Source organism: Agrilus planipennis, unplaced genomic scaffold, assembly GCF_000699045.2.
Source record: "Agrilus planipennis isolate EAB-ADULT unplaced genomic scaffold, Apla_2.0 scaffold220, whole genome shotgun sequence".
Taxonomy (NCBI): Eukaryota; Metazoa; Arthropoda; class Insecta; order Coleoptera; family Buprestidae; genus Agrilus; species Agrilus planipennis.
The window spans coordinates 442,801-458,351 of record NW_020439189.1 but is presented as its reverse complement, the minus strand read 5'-3'; the positions used below and the strand labels follow the sequence as shown (position 1 = coordinate 458,351).

At 29.4% G+C, this 15,551-nt stretch overlaps 4 protein-coding genes and 1 long non-coding RNA gene across 7 annotated transcripts in view; 3 read left to right on the top strand and 2 right to left on the bottom strand.

The window, feature by feature from the left end:
- Positions 1 to 4,286, bottom strand: part of LOC112905504 — an 8,710-nt gene extending 4,424 nt beyond the window's left edge. For both annotated transcript variants that reach the window (XM_025978071.1, XM_025978072.1), the window contains exons 1-2: positions 4,177 to 4,286; positions 3,896 to 4,117 (exon numbers count right to left, since the gene is read on the bottom strand). In XM_025978071.1, coding sequence (XP_025833856.1) covers positions 3,896 to 4,117; positions 4,177 to 4,228 — 274 coding nt within the window. In that variant the 5' untranslated portion in view covers positions 4,229 to 4,286. The remainder of the gene's footprint in view (positions 1 to 3,895; positions 4,118 to 4,176) is intronic.
- On the top strand, positions 24 to 1,960 carry LOC112905505 (glutathione synthetase-like). The gene is made up of 7 exons (XM_025978073.1): positions 24 to 251; positions 566 to 608; positions 663 to 901; positions 963 to 1,061; positions 1,149 to 1,361; positions 1,418 to 1,645; positions 1,705 to 1,960. The coding sequence occupies exons 1-7, from the start codon at positions 151 to 153 to the stop codon at positions 1,829 to 1,831; spliced, it is 1,050 nt and encodes a 349-aa protein (XP_025833858.1). The 5' UTR covers positions 24 to 150; the 3' UTR covers positions 1,832 to 1,960.
- A 665-nt stretch (positions 4,287 to 4,951) lies between the features above and the next one.
- On the top strand, positions 4,952 to 12,844 carry LOC108739162 (glutathione synthetase). Of its 2 annotated transcripts, none has more exons than XM_025978067.1 (9): positions 4,952 to 5,086; positions 5,478 to 5,899; positions 6,578 to 6,747; positions 11,450 to 11,492; positions 11,547 to 11,785; positions 11,847 to 11,945; positions 12,033 to 12,245; positions 12,302 to 12,529; positions 12,589 to 12,844. In XM_025978067.1, the coding sequence occupies exons 2-9, from the start codon at positions 5,519 to 5,521 to the stop codon at positions 12,713 to 12,715; spliced, it is 1,500 nt and encodes a 499-aa protein (XP_025833852.1). In that variant the 5' UTR covers positions 4,952 to 5,086; positions 5,478 to 5,518; the 3' UTR covers positions 12,716 to 12,844. The 2 variants fall into 2 exon arrangements, with proteins under 2 accessions (XP_025833852.1, XP_025833853.1); XM_025978068.1 differs by lacking the exon at positions 4,952 to 5,086 and adding an exon at positions 5,109 to 5,210.
- Positions 7,671 to 8,538, top strand: LOC112905512. Its single transcript, XR_003231846.1, has 3 exons — positions 7,671 to 7,803; positions 7,877 to 8,351; positions 8,404 to 8,538. It is a non-coding gene; the product is annotated as an uncharacterized LOC112905512 (long non-coding RNA).
- On the bottom strand, positions 8,605 to 11,146 carry LOC112905501 (probable ATP-dependent RNA helicase DDX27). Its single transcript, XM_025978064.1, has 4 exons — positions 10,923 to 11,146; positions 10,378 to 10,867; positions 9,616 to 10,314; positions 8,605 to 9,527 (listed from the first exon to the last, which is right to left on the bottom strand). The coding sequence occupies exons 1-4, from the start codon at positions 11,022 to 11,024 to the stop codon at positions 8,620 to 8,622; spliced, it is 2,199 nt and encodes a 732-aa protein (XP_025833849.1). The 5' UTR covers positions 11,025 to 11,146; the 3' UTR covers positions 8,605 to 8,619.
- Positions 12,845 to 15,551: the final 2,707 nt, after the last annotated feature.

The window sequence follows — 15,551 nt, the reverse complement described above, 5'->3', positions numbered from 1 at the left end:
GTACAATATAATGTAATTAAATGCGACGCTTATTAATAGCTGCTACTTTTTGCAATCAAGTTATTCATTAATAATATATAAATCATTAATATTTTATCATTCTTAACTTATTTTTAGCAAATAAATTTGGGGTTGGTTAGGTCCGACTATATGGTGCATACCTTAGCATCCAACAGTTTAAAACAGGTGGAGTTTAACACTATCGCCTCTAGTTTTGGAGGAATTTCCTCCCAAATGATCAATTTGCATAGGTATGGATCACAGTCGCAATAAGTAATTGGCATGTTGGGTAATATCAACTCCTAATACATTGGTGGCCATTAAGAAGTTAAAACAAAATAACGGTCGTCATAGTATTTTACTTCTTTCTTTTTATTCTTTGTAGAACAAAGTAGTATTACTAAATTAGAATTTATAGGAATTGCGTAATTTTCGGTGCAGTCTTTTTCACTGTATTAGTTTAGAGACAAACAAGAGAATAACATATTTTAAGGAAAGTTCACATGAAACTTTCTAATCTTTTTTTTATAATTGTATAAAAATTGATAGAACATTTTATCCTTAGATTTGTTCTCGAAAGACTAGGATTAACTGATAAATTAAAAGATGTAAGTAAAGTATTTCATTCTGTAATAAAAAATATTAACTAGTTGTTTTGTAAGCTTCCAGAAAATCATGCTCTTAAAGGGCTTTGTGAAGGGATGGTTGAAGCGTGGAAAATATATGGTAATAATGAAGCTGTCATAATGTTCGTGATTGAAGACATTTCATATAATATTTGTGATCAAAGATTTCATGAATTTGAAATTCAAAAGATTAATCGAAATACAAAAGTTATTAGAAGAAATTTGACGCAAATAGCTCAAACAGGGAAACTGTCTGCAAGTAATGAACTGATTGTGTAAGGAATTATTTCAATGTATCTACTAACTGTTGCAATAACAGAAAATATATACTTTTAGTGAAGACTATACAGTTGCAGTGGTATATTATAGAGCCGGTTATGAACCAGGTCATTATCATTCTCAAAAGGAATGGGATGCACGATTGCTAATTGAAAGGTCAGACATTAAGGATGATACTTAATTATTAAAAATATATGGAAGATCAATTAAAATGTAGTAACAAATTTTTCCATATATTTTTAGATCACAAGCCATAAAGTGTCCTTCAATACAATACCATTTGGCAGGAACAAAGAAAGTCCAACAAGCACTGGCGAAAAGTGGCGCATTAGAAATGTTTTTAAGCGATAAAAAGAAAATTGAAGAAGTAAGAGGTGTGTTTACAGGCTTATACAGTTTAGACTTTGATGAACTAGGAGATCAAGCTGTTCGGATGGCTATTGAAAGTCCAGAAAGGTTCATTTTATTGTAATTAATTCCATAATTAATTTAAAACTAAATTTTCTCAAAAGATTCGTGTTAAAACCGCAACGAGAAGGGGGAGGTAATAATATTTATGGTGATCAAATAAGAGATGCAATACTGAAGATTAAGGAAAACAAAGAACGTGCTGCATGGATTTTAATGGATAGAATTCAACCACCAATTATACAGGGATACATAGTTAGACCTGGAGGACAAAAAAACTTAGAAGTTTCAGAATTGGTGTCAGAGTTAGGAATTTTTGGGTTAATAATTGGGTATATGACAATATAACATATTTAATTAATTTATACAGCTGTAATTTTTTTATTTGTAGTGATTCAACAAACATAATGATTAATCGCCAAGTAGGGCATATGTTAAGGACAAAAACAGCAAGTGCTAATGAAGCAGGTGTTGCTGCAGGTGCAGGTGCTTTAGATAGTCCCTATTTGGTTGACTAATGATACTTTTCTATTGTATTTTAAAATGGAATAAATATTAGTAATATTAGTAAACTGGAGAAGTTTGTATATCAAATGTTATTCTTCTAAACATGTCCATTTTTTCGATAAAACTTTGCTTAAAAGATATGACTGGTGTTTGTATTGACTAGGTTGTATATTTGTTATGACTATAAAAGGAAATTTTATTGGGAAAAAGATAAAAATCAACAGAAAAATATTAAATTAAGTTTATGATAGTTTACAACTTAGCATTACTCTACAAAGGACCACTACACTGGCAGAAATGTTTAATTATCAGGCTGACATGAATCAAACACTCCTAAATTTCGCATTTTGTTAAATTCCTTATCAATGTCATAGTTCCTAAAAGATGAACATATAAGTACAGCATAATAAATATAAAAAATTAATAAGTACTTATAAAATTCTGCGTATTTTTGTTTTCTTGCACTTCCCACAAACATCCTGAACAACATTCCAAAAGCAGTACTCAAACCAATAGCAACTATCAAGTTCCTTTTTATTTGGGAATTCAAAAGACCTCTTAACTGAGGCTTTTTTAAATTTGCAACTGCATCAGACATCTAAAATACAATTTATAGAATCGTAGACTTATATTACGTAAGTCTTTGTAATCGTAAACATTAATTGTCTTCCATGCTAATTAAAAGGCATACCTACAATCTAAAATGTAATAATAAATAATTACCTTTATTAATTTTAAGTTTCGCACAAGTAATTTTGAATTGGAGAACAAATTCCGCACCACTTACTAAAAGATCATTAAAATGACTGCCATTGACCATTAACTACCAAATGTGTAGAATAACCTTCAACTGTAGCTAAAATGTCCTATCTTATAAAATCGGGTAGTTAAAAAGTATCTTTGCCAACAAAATAATGTAGTTCTAGTGTACTATGCTCTATATTTCCAATATTCTGCTCTATGATAATAGAAAATTTATTCTGATTGGAGCATTTAAATTACCAGTAAAATTTTTTTTGTTTTTAAAACATCTTTCTACTTATTTAAAGATTTGGAAAGATTATAAAACATTTGAAATGACTCTAATGATTAGTAAAAGAACGTTTTAAACGTGAATTAATATTATTTGTTCATTTTTCTCTTAATAGTTTTGATTTATCTTTATCTTTACAGGTACTTATGTATAAATATTTTTGTTAATGTAAATCTTATTTCTTTCTACTTGTTTAATTTTGGTGTATATTTTCATGTTTAGTAAGATTTGGTTTATGAAAAGTTTGTAAAATTCTTTATACATTTCTTAGATAAAAATCGAAGGAATTTTTTTTTTCAAAAAAAGATGCTTTGATTGAAGCATACTAAAAAGAAAAAAAAAGAGGCGCTCTAAAAGCAGGAAATAAACAATTTATCTTTCAAACATGATATACAAAGAAGTAAAATCTCGAAATTTATATAAAGAGGGAAATATTTACATTTTTGCTCCAGAATTATGTAAATTTCGAAAACATTCCTTATATCATTTCTTTAAATGATTAATTCTTTATTATACAATTTCATTCGCAAAGAAGTCCCACGTGAACTCATTAATACAAGTTCAATTGCAATTTACTGTTGTTTAACAAAATTATAATTATTTCTTTTGAATCCTAGATATTTTTATTACATTCTTTTGAATGTCATATTTTGAAGAACTAAATATTGTTTTCAATAATCGTATGAGTTGATCTCAAAAATCTTTTATAGAAACAAAAACAGTTAAAAACNAATTTATATAAAAAAGATGCGCCAATATCATTTATTACCTTGATATAAATACATATATTATGAAGCTTGTTCAGAACTTCTGTTTTTATTAAGTGAGTATATACCTACTTTACCTTCAAATACAAATTGTTCAAGAGGCTTTCTTTCAAAATAATTTCTAATATCTCAAAAATTTTCGCTAGAAATAATTATTTTAATTTCCTAAGTTTTAATTTCTAATTGTTGCTCGAAAATTTTATAAAAATTTACTTTCAAGTTCTGATTTCAGCTCACAATATTATTATTAAGAAGTATCAGTATACTGAAAGTACCTGAGGATGTGATTATTAATTTATCTCCATTTTCGTCTGTATTTATGTTCAAATTCGTTATCTTTACATTTATAAAATACGTTTCCTCACTAGTAATATTTAAGGTCTTATTTTGGAAAGGGTAGGCATTGGGAAAATTGGTGGAATTCCATAAATAAATTTCTTCGTCAGATAGCGATAGAAAATTTAAAATTTCTTTGTCCTGACCAACAACAAAATCACCTACAAATATACAAGTCACTATGCAATTATACATATGTAATTAACTTTTCAAAACTTACCACATCGTAAAATAATAAACAGCAAAACAGCGTGTAAGCTTAATTGATTCATTTTTATTTCTCCATATGTACTTTTAGAGCACTATTGAAAAGCACAAAAGGATAATTGATAACATAATTGATTAGTGTCATTTTTAGTTTTATCACAAGATTGTTGATAAGATTAAAGTGAATACACAAGTGATTTAATACACTAAAGGTATATTATCACAGGCAAAAGTCTTTAACAGAGACCAAGAATAATGAATGAAGATTGTTATCCAAATTTTGAAAGTGTAATCAAAATTATCATTTTACAAAAGTTTGAGAAAATGTTTCACAACTATGTATTGTATACGTTACAGATTATGAAATTCCAAAAGATTGTTTTGCATTTTATCCTAATTTATACATATTTTAGTTTTAAATATTTGAAACAATGTAATTTTTTAGATTCATAAAATTAATTCCCGCTAAAATACAGACCTTCTATATAGGCAACACAAAAAGCGACCCTGTATTTACTATCTATTATCAGAATTGTCACTAACTGTATGTTACACATGAGCGTAACAAAACAGACAATATTTTGTAAAAAGCAGATCTTAAGTTATTTGGTATATTATTTTTTTAATTTTCGTTTTTAGTTCATCTCGTGTCCTAAATGCCATTCATATGAGTCTTACACTGGGTTTATAATTTCTAATAAAGGCAAAAACTAATGTATTTTGCAAGGTAACGAACCGTCAATGATGTCTGTTACTTTATGGCTTACATAAATAGCCCTTATCTATGGAATAACCATAACCTCTTTTTTTGATAACATAAAATTGAAATAAATTTAATATTAAAATACAGTTAATTTTAAATAAATTGTTGTGAAACCACCGTGAAGATTACATTTTGTGATATGCTTGTTAATTTATTTTAGGTATATGTTTTATGAGTTTTTAATATATGTAGAATACAACTTAAATGAACTATTAGGTATCTTTTACGTAAAAAAAGTTGAAAATTTAATTTATAATGGCAATCGTATTCTTTAAGGAATATAGGTAGGGTTTTTTTGACATTCTGGCTGTTTACTCTAAAATATTGTTAACATTTTACAATTGCTTATTTGTTGATAACTTATCATGTCATTTTTGCATTCTCATTTGTAGACGACAGCGTCTTGAAAATATATTTATATACTTATATTAATGCTAATGTTCTGCTGTTAATTAACATAATTTATGTCTAGTTTTGAAATGTATTTGTTTGCTGAAATGAAACTGCAGTGATAATTAATAACAAATTAACGCGATGTACTAAATTTTTAGGAACATTTTCTTCAAAATTAAGAAGTGTAAACGTAGCAGAAATGGCATCAGATGAAAAGAAAAATAAACATGGTCAATTGAAGACAATAATTCCTTTACCCATGCCAAAAGAAGAGCTGCAGGAATTAGTAGAAGTGACTAAAGATTGGGCTTTGATGCATGGAGCTGCAATGAGAAGTAAAAGTAATTTTTGTGAAGATTCATTAAATTTTGCACCCTTTGTTCTTCTACCATCACCATTTCCAAGAAAAGAGTTCAATAGAGCAGTTGAAATGCAAATTATTCTAAATGAATTAATGCATAAAGTTGCTCATAATCAAAGCTTTTTAACTAGTAGCTTACAAGAAACAGTTCTCGTTGATGATTTTACTGGCAAATTATTTAAAATTTATGAGACTATACAGGATGAAGGAGTAACTCAAGTGAGTATTTACATATTATTCATTGCAATAATAAGATGTATAATTAGACCAACAGATATGTTTATCTTTTAATTATCTGATAATGTAAAAGTAACTATGAATTGTATTTAGTGCTATTGTTTGTTTTTTTATTATCAAATTTGACCTTTATTACATAATATTTCAATGAAATGCTATTGTATTAAATGTTTGCATTTTGTAATACAAAACAGCTTTTGAAATGTAGTCTTGTACAACATGCCGACATCCTTTAGTTGTAACCTTGTGACAAGTACTATATTTCAGTTCAATTTAAATGTTTAGAACAGCCTATAAATAGAAAAAATATTAAGAATATAGCTACAAAAACTAACAGTAAAGAGGTATTTTTTATCTTTGATAGGTACTAGGCATTTTAATTAATTTCCAGTTCCATTAGTAGTAACTTGCAGAAATACGATGCTTATAGCCTCAGGAGCAGTTTGAATATTTACCCTGTTATATCATAAAATCCTATTTAAGCAAGAAGTAACAGTTATTAATAGTTACAGGAAGTGTTGAATTAAAACCAGATAGAGTTAAAAAACCCTTTTATGCCTATCTGGCTTTGATTCTACTCTTCACAATAAAGGAGAAAAATGGAAAATGTATTAATAGCTACATAATGGAACCTTGTTTCCTTTTTTTATGAACAAACAGCCTTTGTCTTTGGGTTTAATCCGCTCGGATATTATGTTAGAAACTGACTGCAATAACCCTGGAAAGAAATGCAAAGCACATGCCCCTTACTGTTGTTGGAAGCAAGTGGAAGTAAATACAATAGCTTCAGGTTTTGGTTGGCTAGGACCAGCCTCAGGTCTTATTCATAGGTGACAGAAATACGCAATTCCCTTTCTTACAATTTAGCCTTTTTTTTTTGAAACGCTTTAAATTGTTTATTTATTTTTTTGATGGGCTNAGTTATATAGGAACTATCGAAATGCCGTTATACAAAAGTGGAATGAGAAAACTAAAATAGCTTCTGTAAAGCATATAGTTCCAGTTTATTCAGTTGTTGACCAAATTCAACACATTTTGATGGATCGAGAGAAATTAATTAAGAGAAGTCAGCTGAAGAAATCTAAATATGAAATTTTGGGTTTTAAACCTATGGAAAAAGATATAATTCCAAATTTAGAAGAAAGTAATCAATCACAAGTTGCAGATGAATATAATAATAACATTTTTGATGACGATGACTTTTATTATCACTTGTTAAGGGAGTTGATTGAATATAAGTCTGCAGATGTAAATAATCCTACACAATTAGGACAGCGATGGATTCATTTACAAAATTTAAGAAGCAAAATGAAAAGAAAAGTTGATACAAGAGCTACAAAAGGAAGAAAAGTGAGATACACTGTTCATTCTAAATTAGTCAATTTTATGGCCCCAATAGATGAAGAATTGATTACTGATGAAGCTAAAAATGAACTATTTGGTTCATTGTTTGGAAAAAAGCAATTTTTTGGAAAATAAAGCATTTTAGAACATATTTGTAGTTCTTTTTCAGAAAAAAATAATAAAATTAGTAATTTCTGAGATTCATTTTAAAAAAGTTGAAAAATTACAACTTTTGAACGTACTAAAAAACAGAGCTTTTTATAAACAATTGCCAATAATTATCGATAAGCAGTCACTGGTAATTTGAAAATTCACCCCAAATTTGAAAAACGAGGGGTATATTTGTACGAGTGTATACATTAACCACCAAACAATTGATTCCATAGACACGACTAACCAAAACATTTGTTTGTAGGTTAGTTTATTATGTAATGTGTTATTTATACAGTTATTCGTGTTGTAAATAAATTATTTAACATAAAATAGCAAAAATTGTCAGTTAAGAGTAAATGCCAATTAGCAGTTTTACTGCTGCATCTATCGTAAGTATTTTAATTTATCCTTTTTCGTTTTTTTGTTTAATACTCAATTAACAGGAAAAGAAGAAACTTTTAGATTGTGTTTCTGCAACTACAGACAATGGAAAAACTGTGATAGATAGCAAGCTATTAAATATCGAACCAGCTCTACCATCAAGGCAAACTGCTAAAAGATTGTTGAAAAAGTCTCACAGTACTTTATCTTCTTATGTAGAAAAAAATCAAAATGCTAATTGGACATCCAATGAAACTAATTTTAATAACTGCACAGATGGCTCAGTACGTGTATCACGGACTACTAAAGAAAAGGAAGAAAATCCAGACCGAATGTGTTTAGATAGAAAAGGCCTAACCGTCATTCCCTTTATAGAAGATGAACCCAAATTAAGACTGTTGTCATTACAGCACAATTTAATAAATAGTTTGGAAACCTTTAAATTACAAAACTTCCCAAATTTAGTATTTTTAGATATTTATGATAATCAGTTAGACAAGATAAACGGACTAGATATGTTCACAAATTTGAGGGTGTTGTTAATGGGAAAAAATAGGTAAAACTAAGTCTTTTTTCTAATCGTGGTATTAATTGAAGTTATTTTTTAGAATAAAAAGAATGGAAGGATTAACAAATTTAACTAAATTGGAAGTGCTGGACCTACATGGCAATAAAATAACCCACATAGCAGGTTTGACAAAACTCACCCAACTAAAAGTTTTGAATTTAGCTGGAAATCAAATTCGGATANAACCAAGACAAACTTTTTTACTTTTGATATATTATAAAGGAATTACGAAAACAATAATTATACGACAGTTTTCTTAAAATTTACTTTTTTGTTTCTTAGCTTTTGGCTTACCAAATGCTTTTCCTTTTTGTTTGTTGACCTGTTTTCTGTTTTTCTCCTTATTATGCTTTTTTACCTCATATCTAAGCATTTTAGTATTCTTTTTCGAAACGTCACAAATATCGGTAGTAAAATTTGACGCTTTTTTCTTTTTGCTTTGTTGATGTAACGACTGAGTGTTATCACATGTTCGTATCTTTTTCGGTTTGCTTTTTCTTTTTGAAAGTCTGGCCTGTAATAGAGCTACTTTGTTCACTTCATTGTTTATACGTTCTTCTGGATTTTCCCCGACAATTTTTCTCTTCTTTCTGTTTCCTTTATTTATTGTTTTAGCAGTGGTGTTTGCTGGTACAAGAGCTAATCTTTCTTTTTCATTTTTCTTTTCACGTTGCGTCTGAAACCACGGTCTCTTTTCTTGCTTTTCTCCTTTCATCATATTTTGAACTTTATTAAATTGATTTTCAGTTTTAGCCAATAAACGCGCTTCATATTCTTCTTGTAATATTCTTTCGATTTCGGGTTCAAGTTTTTCCAATTTTGTCCTATATTTATCGATAATTTCACTTGGGATTACCCGACTTTTAACGGGCCGCTTCGCTTTTTTAACAACGTCTTTGACAATTTTTCTTTCTTTTTCTCCTGCCAAACTAACCGAAATTCCGACTCGACCTGCTCTAGCTGTTCTACCCACCCGATGAATGTAGTGTTCAAGGGTTGCAGGCATTACAAAATTAATTACTGTTTCTACCCCAGCGATGTCTAAACCACGAGCTGCAACGTCGGTGGCAACTAAAACGTCGACTTCTTTTTTCTTGAATTTTTCCAGAGCTTCCAATCTTTGAGGTTGCGTGAGATTTCCATGAAGTTCACCTACTCGAATTCCTAAATTGAAAAGAAAATGCACTATTTTATATTTAAATATTACTTATTAACTTTTAATTATATTAGTCAGTCTGAACAAAACATTTACCTAAAAGACCCAAAAGAATGTGCAATCTTCTAGCCTGCTTTTTAGTTTGAACAAAAACCATGCAATTTGTGTGAAAGGTTCTGCAGACTAAAGCAGCTAAGATGGGCTCCCTATCTGTCTCCTTATTAGCTCGAATTCTTACAAATTCTTGCCTTAAATTAAAGGCAACCTGTTTATTACTGTCTACAAAAATTTTAACAGGTTTTTTCAAAGACACTGATGCCAAATCCTGTACTGCATCAGTCATGGTTGCAGAAAAAAGCATGGTCTGATGGGTTCTTGAGCATTTATTAATAATTTCCTTCATTTGTTCGGCAAAATATTCATCCAGCATTCGGTCAGCTTCATCTAGTATTAATATTTCAATTGAATCCAATGTAAAGTTTGGAGTGCTGTAGATATGGTCTATTAAACGACCGGGAGTCGCTATTATTATATCAGGATTTTTGCGCAGTACATTTTCCTGAGTTTTTAAATCTAAACCTCCCACTGAAAGACCTATCTCTAAGTTGATATGCTGACTAAGTTGCCTTGTAACTTGGTAAACTTGTACACCCAATTCTCGAGTGGGAACTAATACAAGTACTCTTGTTACTGGAGCTTCACCTGCTGGACGGTACATTAATCTTTCAAGAGTTGGTAGCATATATGCTGCTGTCTTTCCAGTTCCAGTTGCTGCACATCCACAAATATCACGACCTAATAATTAATAAAGTAATAGTTTTTTTGATCAGTACATTCAAACAATAAACAGTAACTCACCCATAAGTGCCACAGGTACAGTAGCAGCTTGAATTGGTGTTGGATTTACAAAATTCATGTCTGTAATTGCTTTTAAAAGAGGCCTAGATAGGTTCATTTGATAAAAACTTACATCTCCTGAACTTTTTGTAACTTCTTCAAAAAATTCTTCTTCTTGGTCTATTCTATCTTTTTTTCTTTTTTTACCTTTCTTTTCTTTAGTTTTAATGTTGTCATTTTTAAGTTCATCATCAGATATATTCATAAAAGATATATCATCCTTTTCAGTGCCCTTTCCTATATCGTTCTCAGCTTCACACTCACCATTACTACTTTTTATGTTTGCTCTTACTTTTTTTATACGATCATCTGTTTTTAAAGAACCTTTCCTTTTAACGTACTTTCCTAAATCATTCCAAGTGTCCTTGTTGTAATCCTCATTTGTATCACCAAATTTAAACTCTGTATCAAAATCAGCTCTCTTCTTATTTTTTTGTTTGGAAGGTTGAAACTGTAAGAGAATAAACTATTGAGTAGACTGAAACGAATTACGCTAACCAAATTACATCCACTTCTTCATCAGAACTTTCTGAATAGTTCTCAACTTCTTCGCCTTCGTCTATAGTTCTAATTGTTCTAGATGCAAATTCCATCTCGTTTAAAGTCATCCTATGTTTTAAAACTCACGTGTAATCAAAATGTTAAAATTATTATTGTAACTTGTCTTGTTTGTCTCCATGCTTTATTTTCTTCACTGTAACCTCACTTTATGACATTTTTTGGATCTTGATCATAGATCTTGATTAGGCCAAGAACCTAGTTCAGTGTTATGTTGGTTGCAGTAACATAATTTACACTGCTGTGCAGGTCAATTTGTTTTTCAAAAAATAATGTAGAAAAACTGTAAAACTATAAGAAATGTACAGAAAAACATATAATAGACTTATTTTAATACTATCACTGTTTAAAATTAAATGCACTTTATAAGGCCACATAAATATAGCGTATCCACTTCAGTCGTTTTCGAGCCGACATCTCCATGATTCGTAATAGGCGCGCTTATTTTTTTTAAAACTATNCATTTTATCCTTAGATTTGTTCTCGAAAGACTAGGATTAACTGATAAATTAAAAGATGTAAGTAAAGTATTTCATTCTGTAATAAAAAATATTAACTAGTTGTTTTGTAAGCTTCCAGAAAATCATGCTCTTAAAGGGCTTTGTGAAGGGATGGTTGAAGCGTGGAAAATATATGGTAATAATGAAGCTGTCATAATGTTCGTGATTGAAGACATTTCATATAATATTTGTGATCAAAGATTTCATGAATTTGAAATTCAAAAGATTAATCGAAATACAAAAGTTATTAGAAGAAATTTGACGCAAATAGCTCAAACAGGGAAACTGTCTGCAAGTAATGAACTGATTGTGTAAGGAATTATTTCAATGTATCTACTAACTGTTGCAATAACAGAAAATATATACTTTTAGTGAAGACTATACAGTTGCAGTGGTATATTATAGAGCCGGTTATGAACCAGGTCATTATCATTCTCAAAAGGAATGGGATGCACGATTGCTAATTGAAAGGTCAGACATTAAGGATGATACTTAATTATTAAAAATATATGGAAGATCAATTAAAATGTAGTAACAAATTTTTCCATATATTTTTAGATCACAAGCCATAAAGTGTCCTTCAATACAATACCATTTGGCAGGAACAAAGAAAGTCCAACAAGCACTGGCGAAAAGTGGCGCATTAGAAATGTTTTTAAGCGATAAAAAGAAAATTGAAGAAGTAAGAGGTGTGTTTACAGGCTTATACAGTTTAGACTTTGATGAACTAGGAGATCAAGCTGTTCGGATGGCTATTGAAAGTCCAGAAAGGTTCATTTTATTGTAATTAATTCCATAATTAATTTAAAACTAAATTTTCTCAAAAGATTCGTGTTAAAACCGCAACGAGAAGGGGGAGGTAATAATATTTATGGTGATCAAATAAGAGATGCAATACTGAAGATTAAGGAAAACAAAGAACGTGCTGCATGGATTTTAATGGATAGAATTCAACCACCAATTATACAGGGATACATAGTTAGACCTGGAGGACAAAAAAACTTAGAAGTTTCAGAATTGGTGTCAGAGTTAGGAATTTTTGGGTTAATAATTGGGTATATGACAATATAACATATTTAATTAATTTATACAGCTGTAATTTTTTTATTTGTAGTGATTCAACAAACATAATGATTAATCGCCAAGTAGGGCATATGTTAAGGACAAAAACAGCAAGTGCTAATGAAGCAGGTGTTGCTGCAGGTGCAGGTGCTTTAGATAGTCCCTATTTGGTTGACTAATGATACTTTTCTATTGTATTTTAAAATGGAATAAATATTAGTAATATTAGTAAACTGGAGAAGTTTGTATATCAAATGTTATTCTTCTAAACATGTCCATTTTTTCGATAAAACTTTGCTTAAAAGATATGACTGGTGTTTGTATTGACTAGGTTGTATATTTGTTATGACTATAAAAGGAAATTTTATTGGGAAAAAGATAAAAATCAACAGAAAAATATTAAATTAAGTTTATGATAGTTTACAACTTAGCATTACTCTACAAAGGACCACTACACTGGCAGAAATGTTTAATTATCAGGCTGACATGAATCAAACACTCCTAAATTTCGCATTTTGTTAAATTCCTTATCAATGTCATAGTTCCTAAAAGATGAACATATAAGTACAGCATAATAAATATAAAAAATTAATAAGTACTTATAAAATTCTGCGTATTTTTGTTTTCTTGCACTTCCCACAAACATCCTGAACAACATTCCAAAAGCAGTACTCAAACCAATAGCAACTATCAAGTTCCTTTTTATTTGGGAATTCAAAAGACCTCTTAACTGAGGCATTTTTAAATTTGCAACTGCATCAGACATCTAAAATACAATTTATAGAATCGTAGACTTATATTACGTAAGTCTTTGTAATCGTAAACATTAATTGTCTTCCATGCTAATTAAAAGGCATACCTACAATCTAAAATGTAATAATAAATAATTACCTTTATTAATTTTAAGTTTCGCACAAGTAATTTTGAATTGGAGAACAAATTCCGCACCACTTACTAAAAGATCATTAAAATGACTGCCATTGACCATTAACTACCAAATGTGTAGAATAACCTTCAACTGTAGCTAAAATGTCCTATCTTATAAAATCGGGTAGTTAAAAAGTATCTTTGCCAACAAAATAATGTAGTTCTAGTGTACTATGCTCTATATTTCCAATATTCTGCTCTATGATAATAGAAAATTTATTCTGATTGGAGCATTTAAATTACCAGTAAAATTTTTTTTGTTTTTAAAACATCTTTCTACTTATTTAAAGATTTGGAAAGATTATAAAACATTTGAAATGACTCTAATGATTAGTAAAAGAACGTTTTAAACGTGAATTAATATTATTTGTTCATTTTTCTCTTAATAGTTTTGATTTATCTTTATCTTTACAGGTACTTATGTATAAATATTTTTGTTAATGTAAATCTTATTTCTTTCTACTTGTTTAATTTTGGTGTATATTTTCATGTTTAGTAAGATTTGGTTTATGAAAAGTTTGTAAAATTCTTTATACATTTCTTAGATAAAAATCGAAGGAATTTTTTTTTTCAAAAAAAGATGCTTTGATTGAAGCATACTAAAAAGAAAAAAAAAGAGGCGCTCTAAAAGCAGGAAATAAACAATTTATCTTTCAAACATGATATACAAAGAAGTAAAATCTCGAAATTTATATAAAGAGGGAAATATTTACATTTTTGCTCCAGAATTATGTAAATTTCGAAAACATTCCTTATATCATTTCTTTAAATGATTAATTCTTTATTATACAATTTCATTCGCAAAGAAGTCCCACGTGAACTCATTAATACAAGTTCAATTGCAATTTACTGTTGTTTAACAAAATTATAATTATTTCTTTTGAATCCTAGATATTTTTATTACATTCTTTTGAATGTCATATTTTGAAGAACTAAATATTGTTTTCAATAATCGTATGAGTTGATCTCAAAAATCTTTTATAGAAACAAAAACAGTTAAAAACTTCAAACCAAGACAAACTTTTTTACTTTTGATATATTATAAAGGAATTACGAAAACAATAATTATACGACAGTTTTCTTAAAATTTACTTTTTTGTTTCTTAGCTTTTGGCTTACCAAATGCTTTTCCTTTTTGTTTGTTGACCTGTTTTCTGTTTTTCTCCTTATTATGCTTTTTTACCTCATATCTAAGCATTTTAGTATTCTTTTTCGAAACGTCACAAATATCGGTAGTAAAATTTGACGCTTTTTTCTTTTTGCTTTGTTGATGTAACGACTGAGTGTTATCACATGTTCGTATCTTTTTCGGTTTGCTTTTTCTTTTTGAAAGTCTGGCCTGTAATAGAGCTACTTTGTTCACTTCATTGTTTATACGTTCTTCTGGATTTTCCCCGACAATTTTTCTCTTCTTTCTGTTTCCTTTATTTATTGTTTTAGCAGTGGTGTTTGCTGGTACAAGAGCTAATCTTTCTTTTTCATTTTTCTTTTCACGTTGCGTCTGAAACCACGGTCTCTTTTCTTGCTTTTCTCCTTTCATCATATTTTGAACTTTATTAAATTGATTTTCAGTTTTAGCCAATAAACGCGCTTCATATTCTTCTTGTAATATTCTTTCGATTTCGGGTTCAAGTTTTTCCAATTTTGTCCTATATTTATCGATAATTTCACTTGGGATTACCCGACTTTTAACGGGCCGCTTCGCTTTTTTAACAACGTCTTTGACAATTTTTCTTTCTTTTTCTCCTGCCAAACTAACCGAAATTCCGACTCGACCTGCTCTAGCTGTTCTACCCACCCGATGAATGTAGTGTTCAAGGGTTGCAGGCATTACAAAATTAATTACTGTTTCTACCCCAGCGATGTCTAAACCACGAGCTGCAACGTCGGTGGCAACTAAAACGTCGACTTCTTTTTTCTTGAATTTTTCCAGAGCTTCCAATCTTTGAGGTTGCGTGAGATTTCCATGAAGTTCACCTACTCGAATTCCTAAATTGAAAAGAAAATGCACTATTTTATATTTAAATATTACTTATTAACTTTTAATTATATTAGTCAGTCTGAACAAAACATTTACCTAAAAGACCC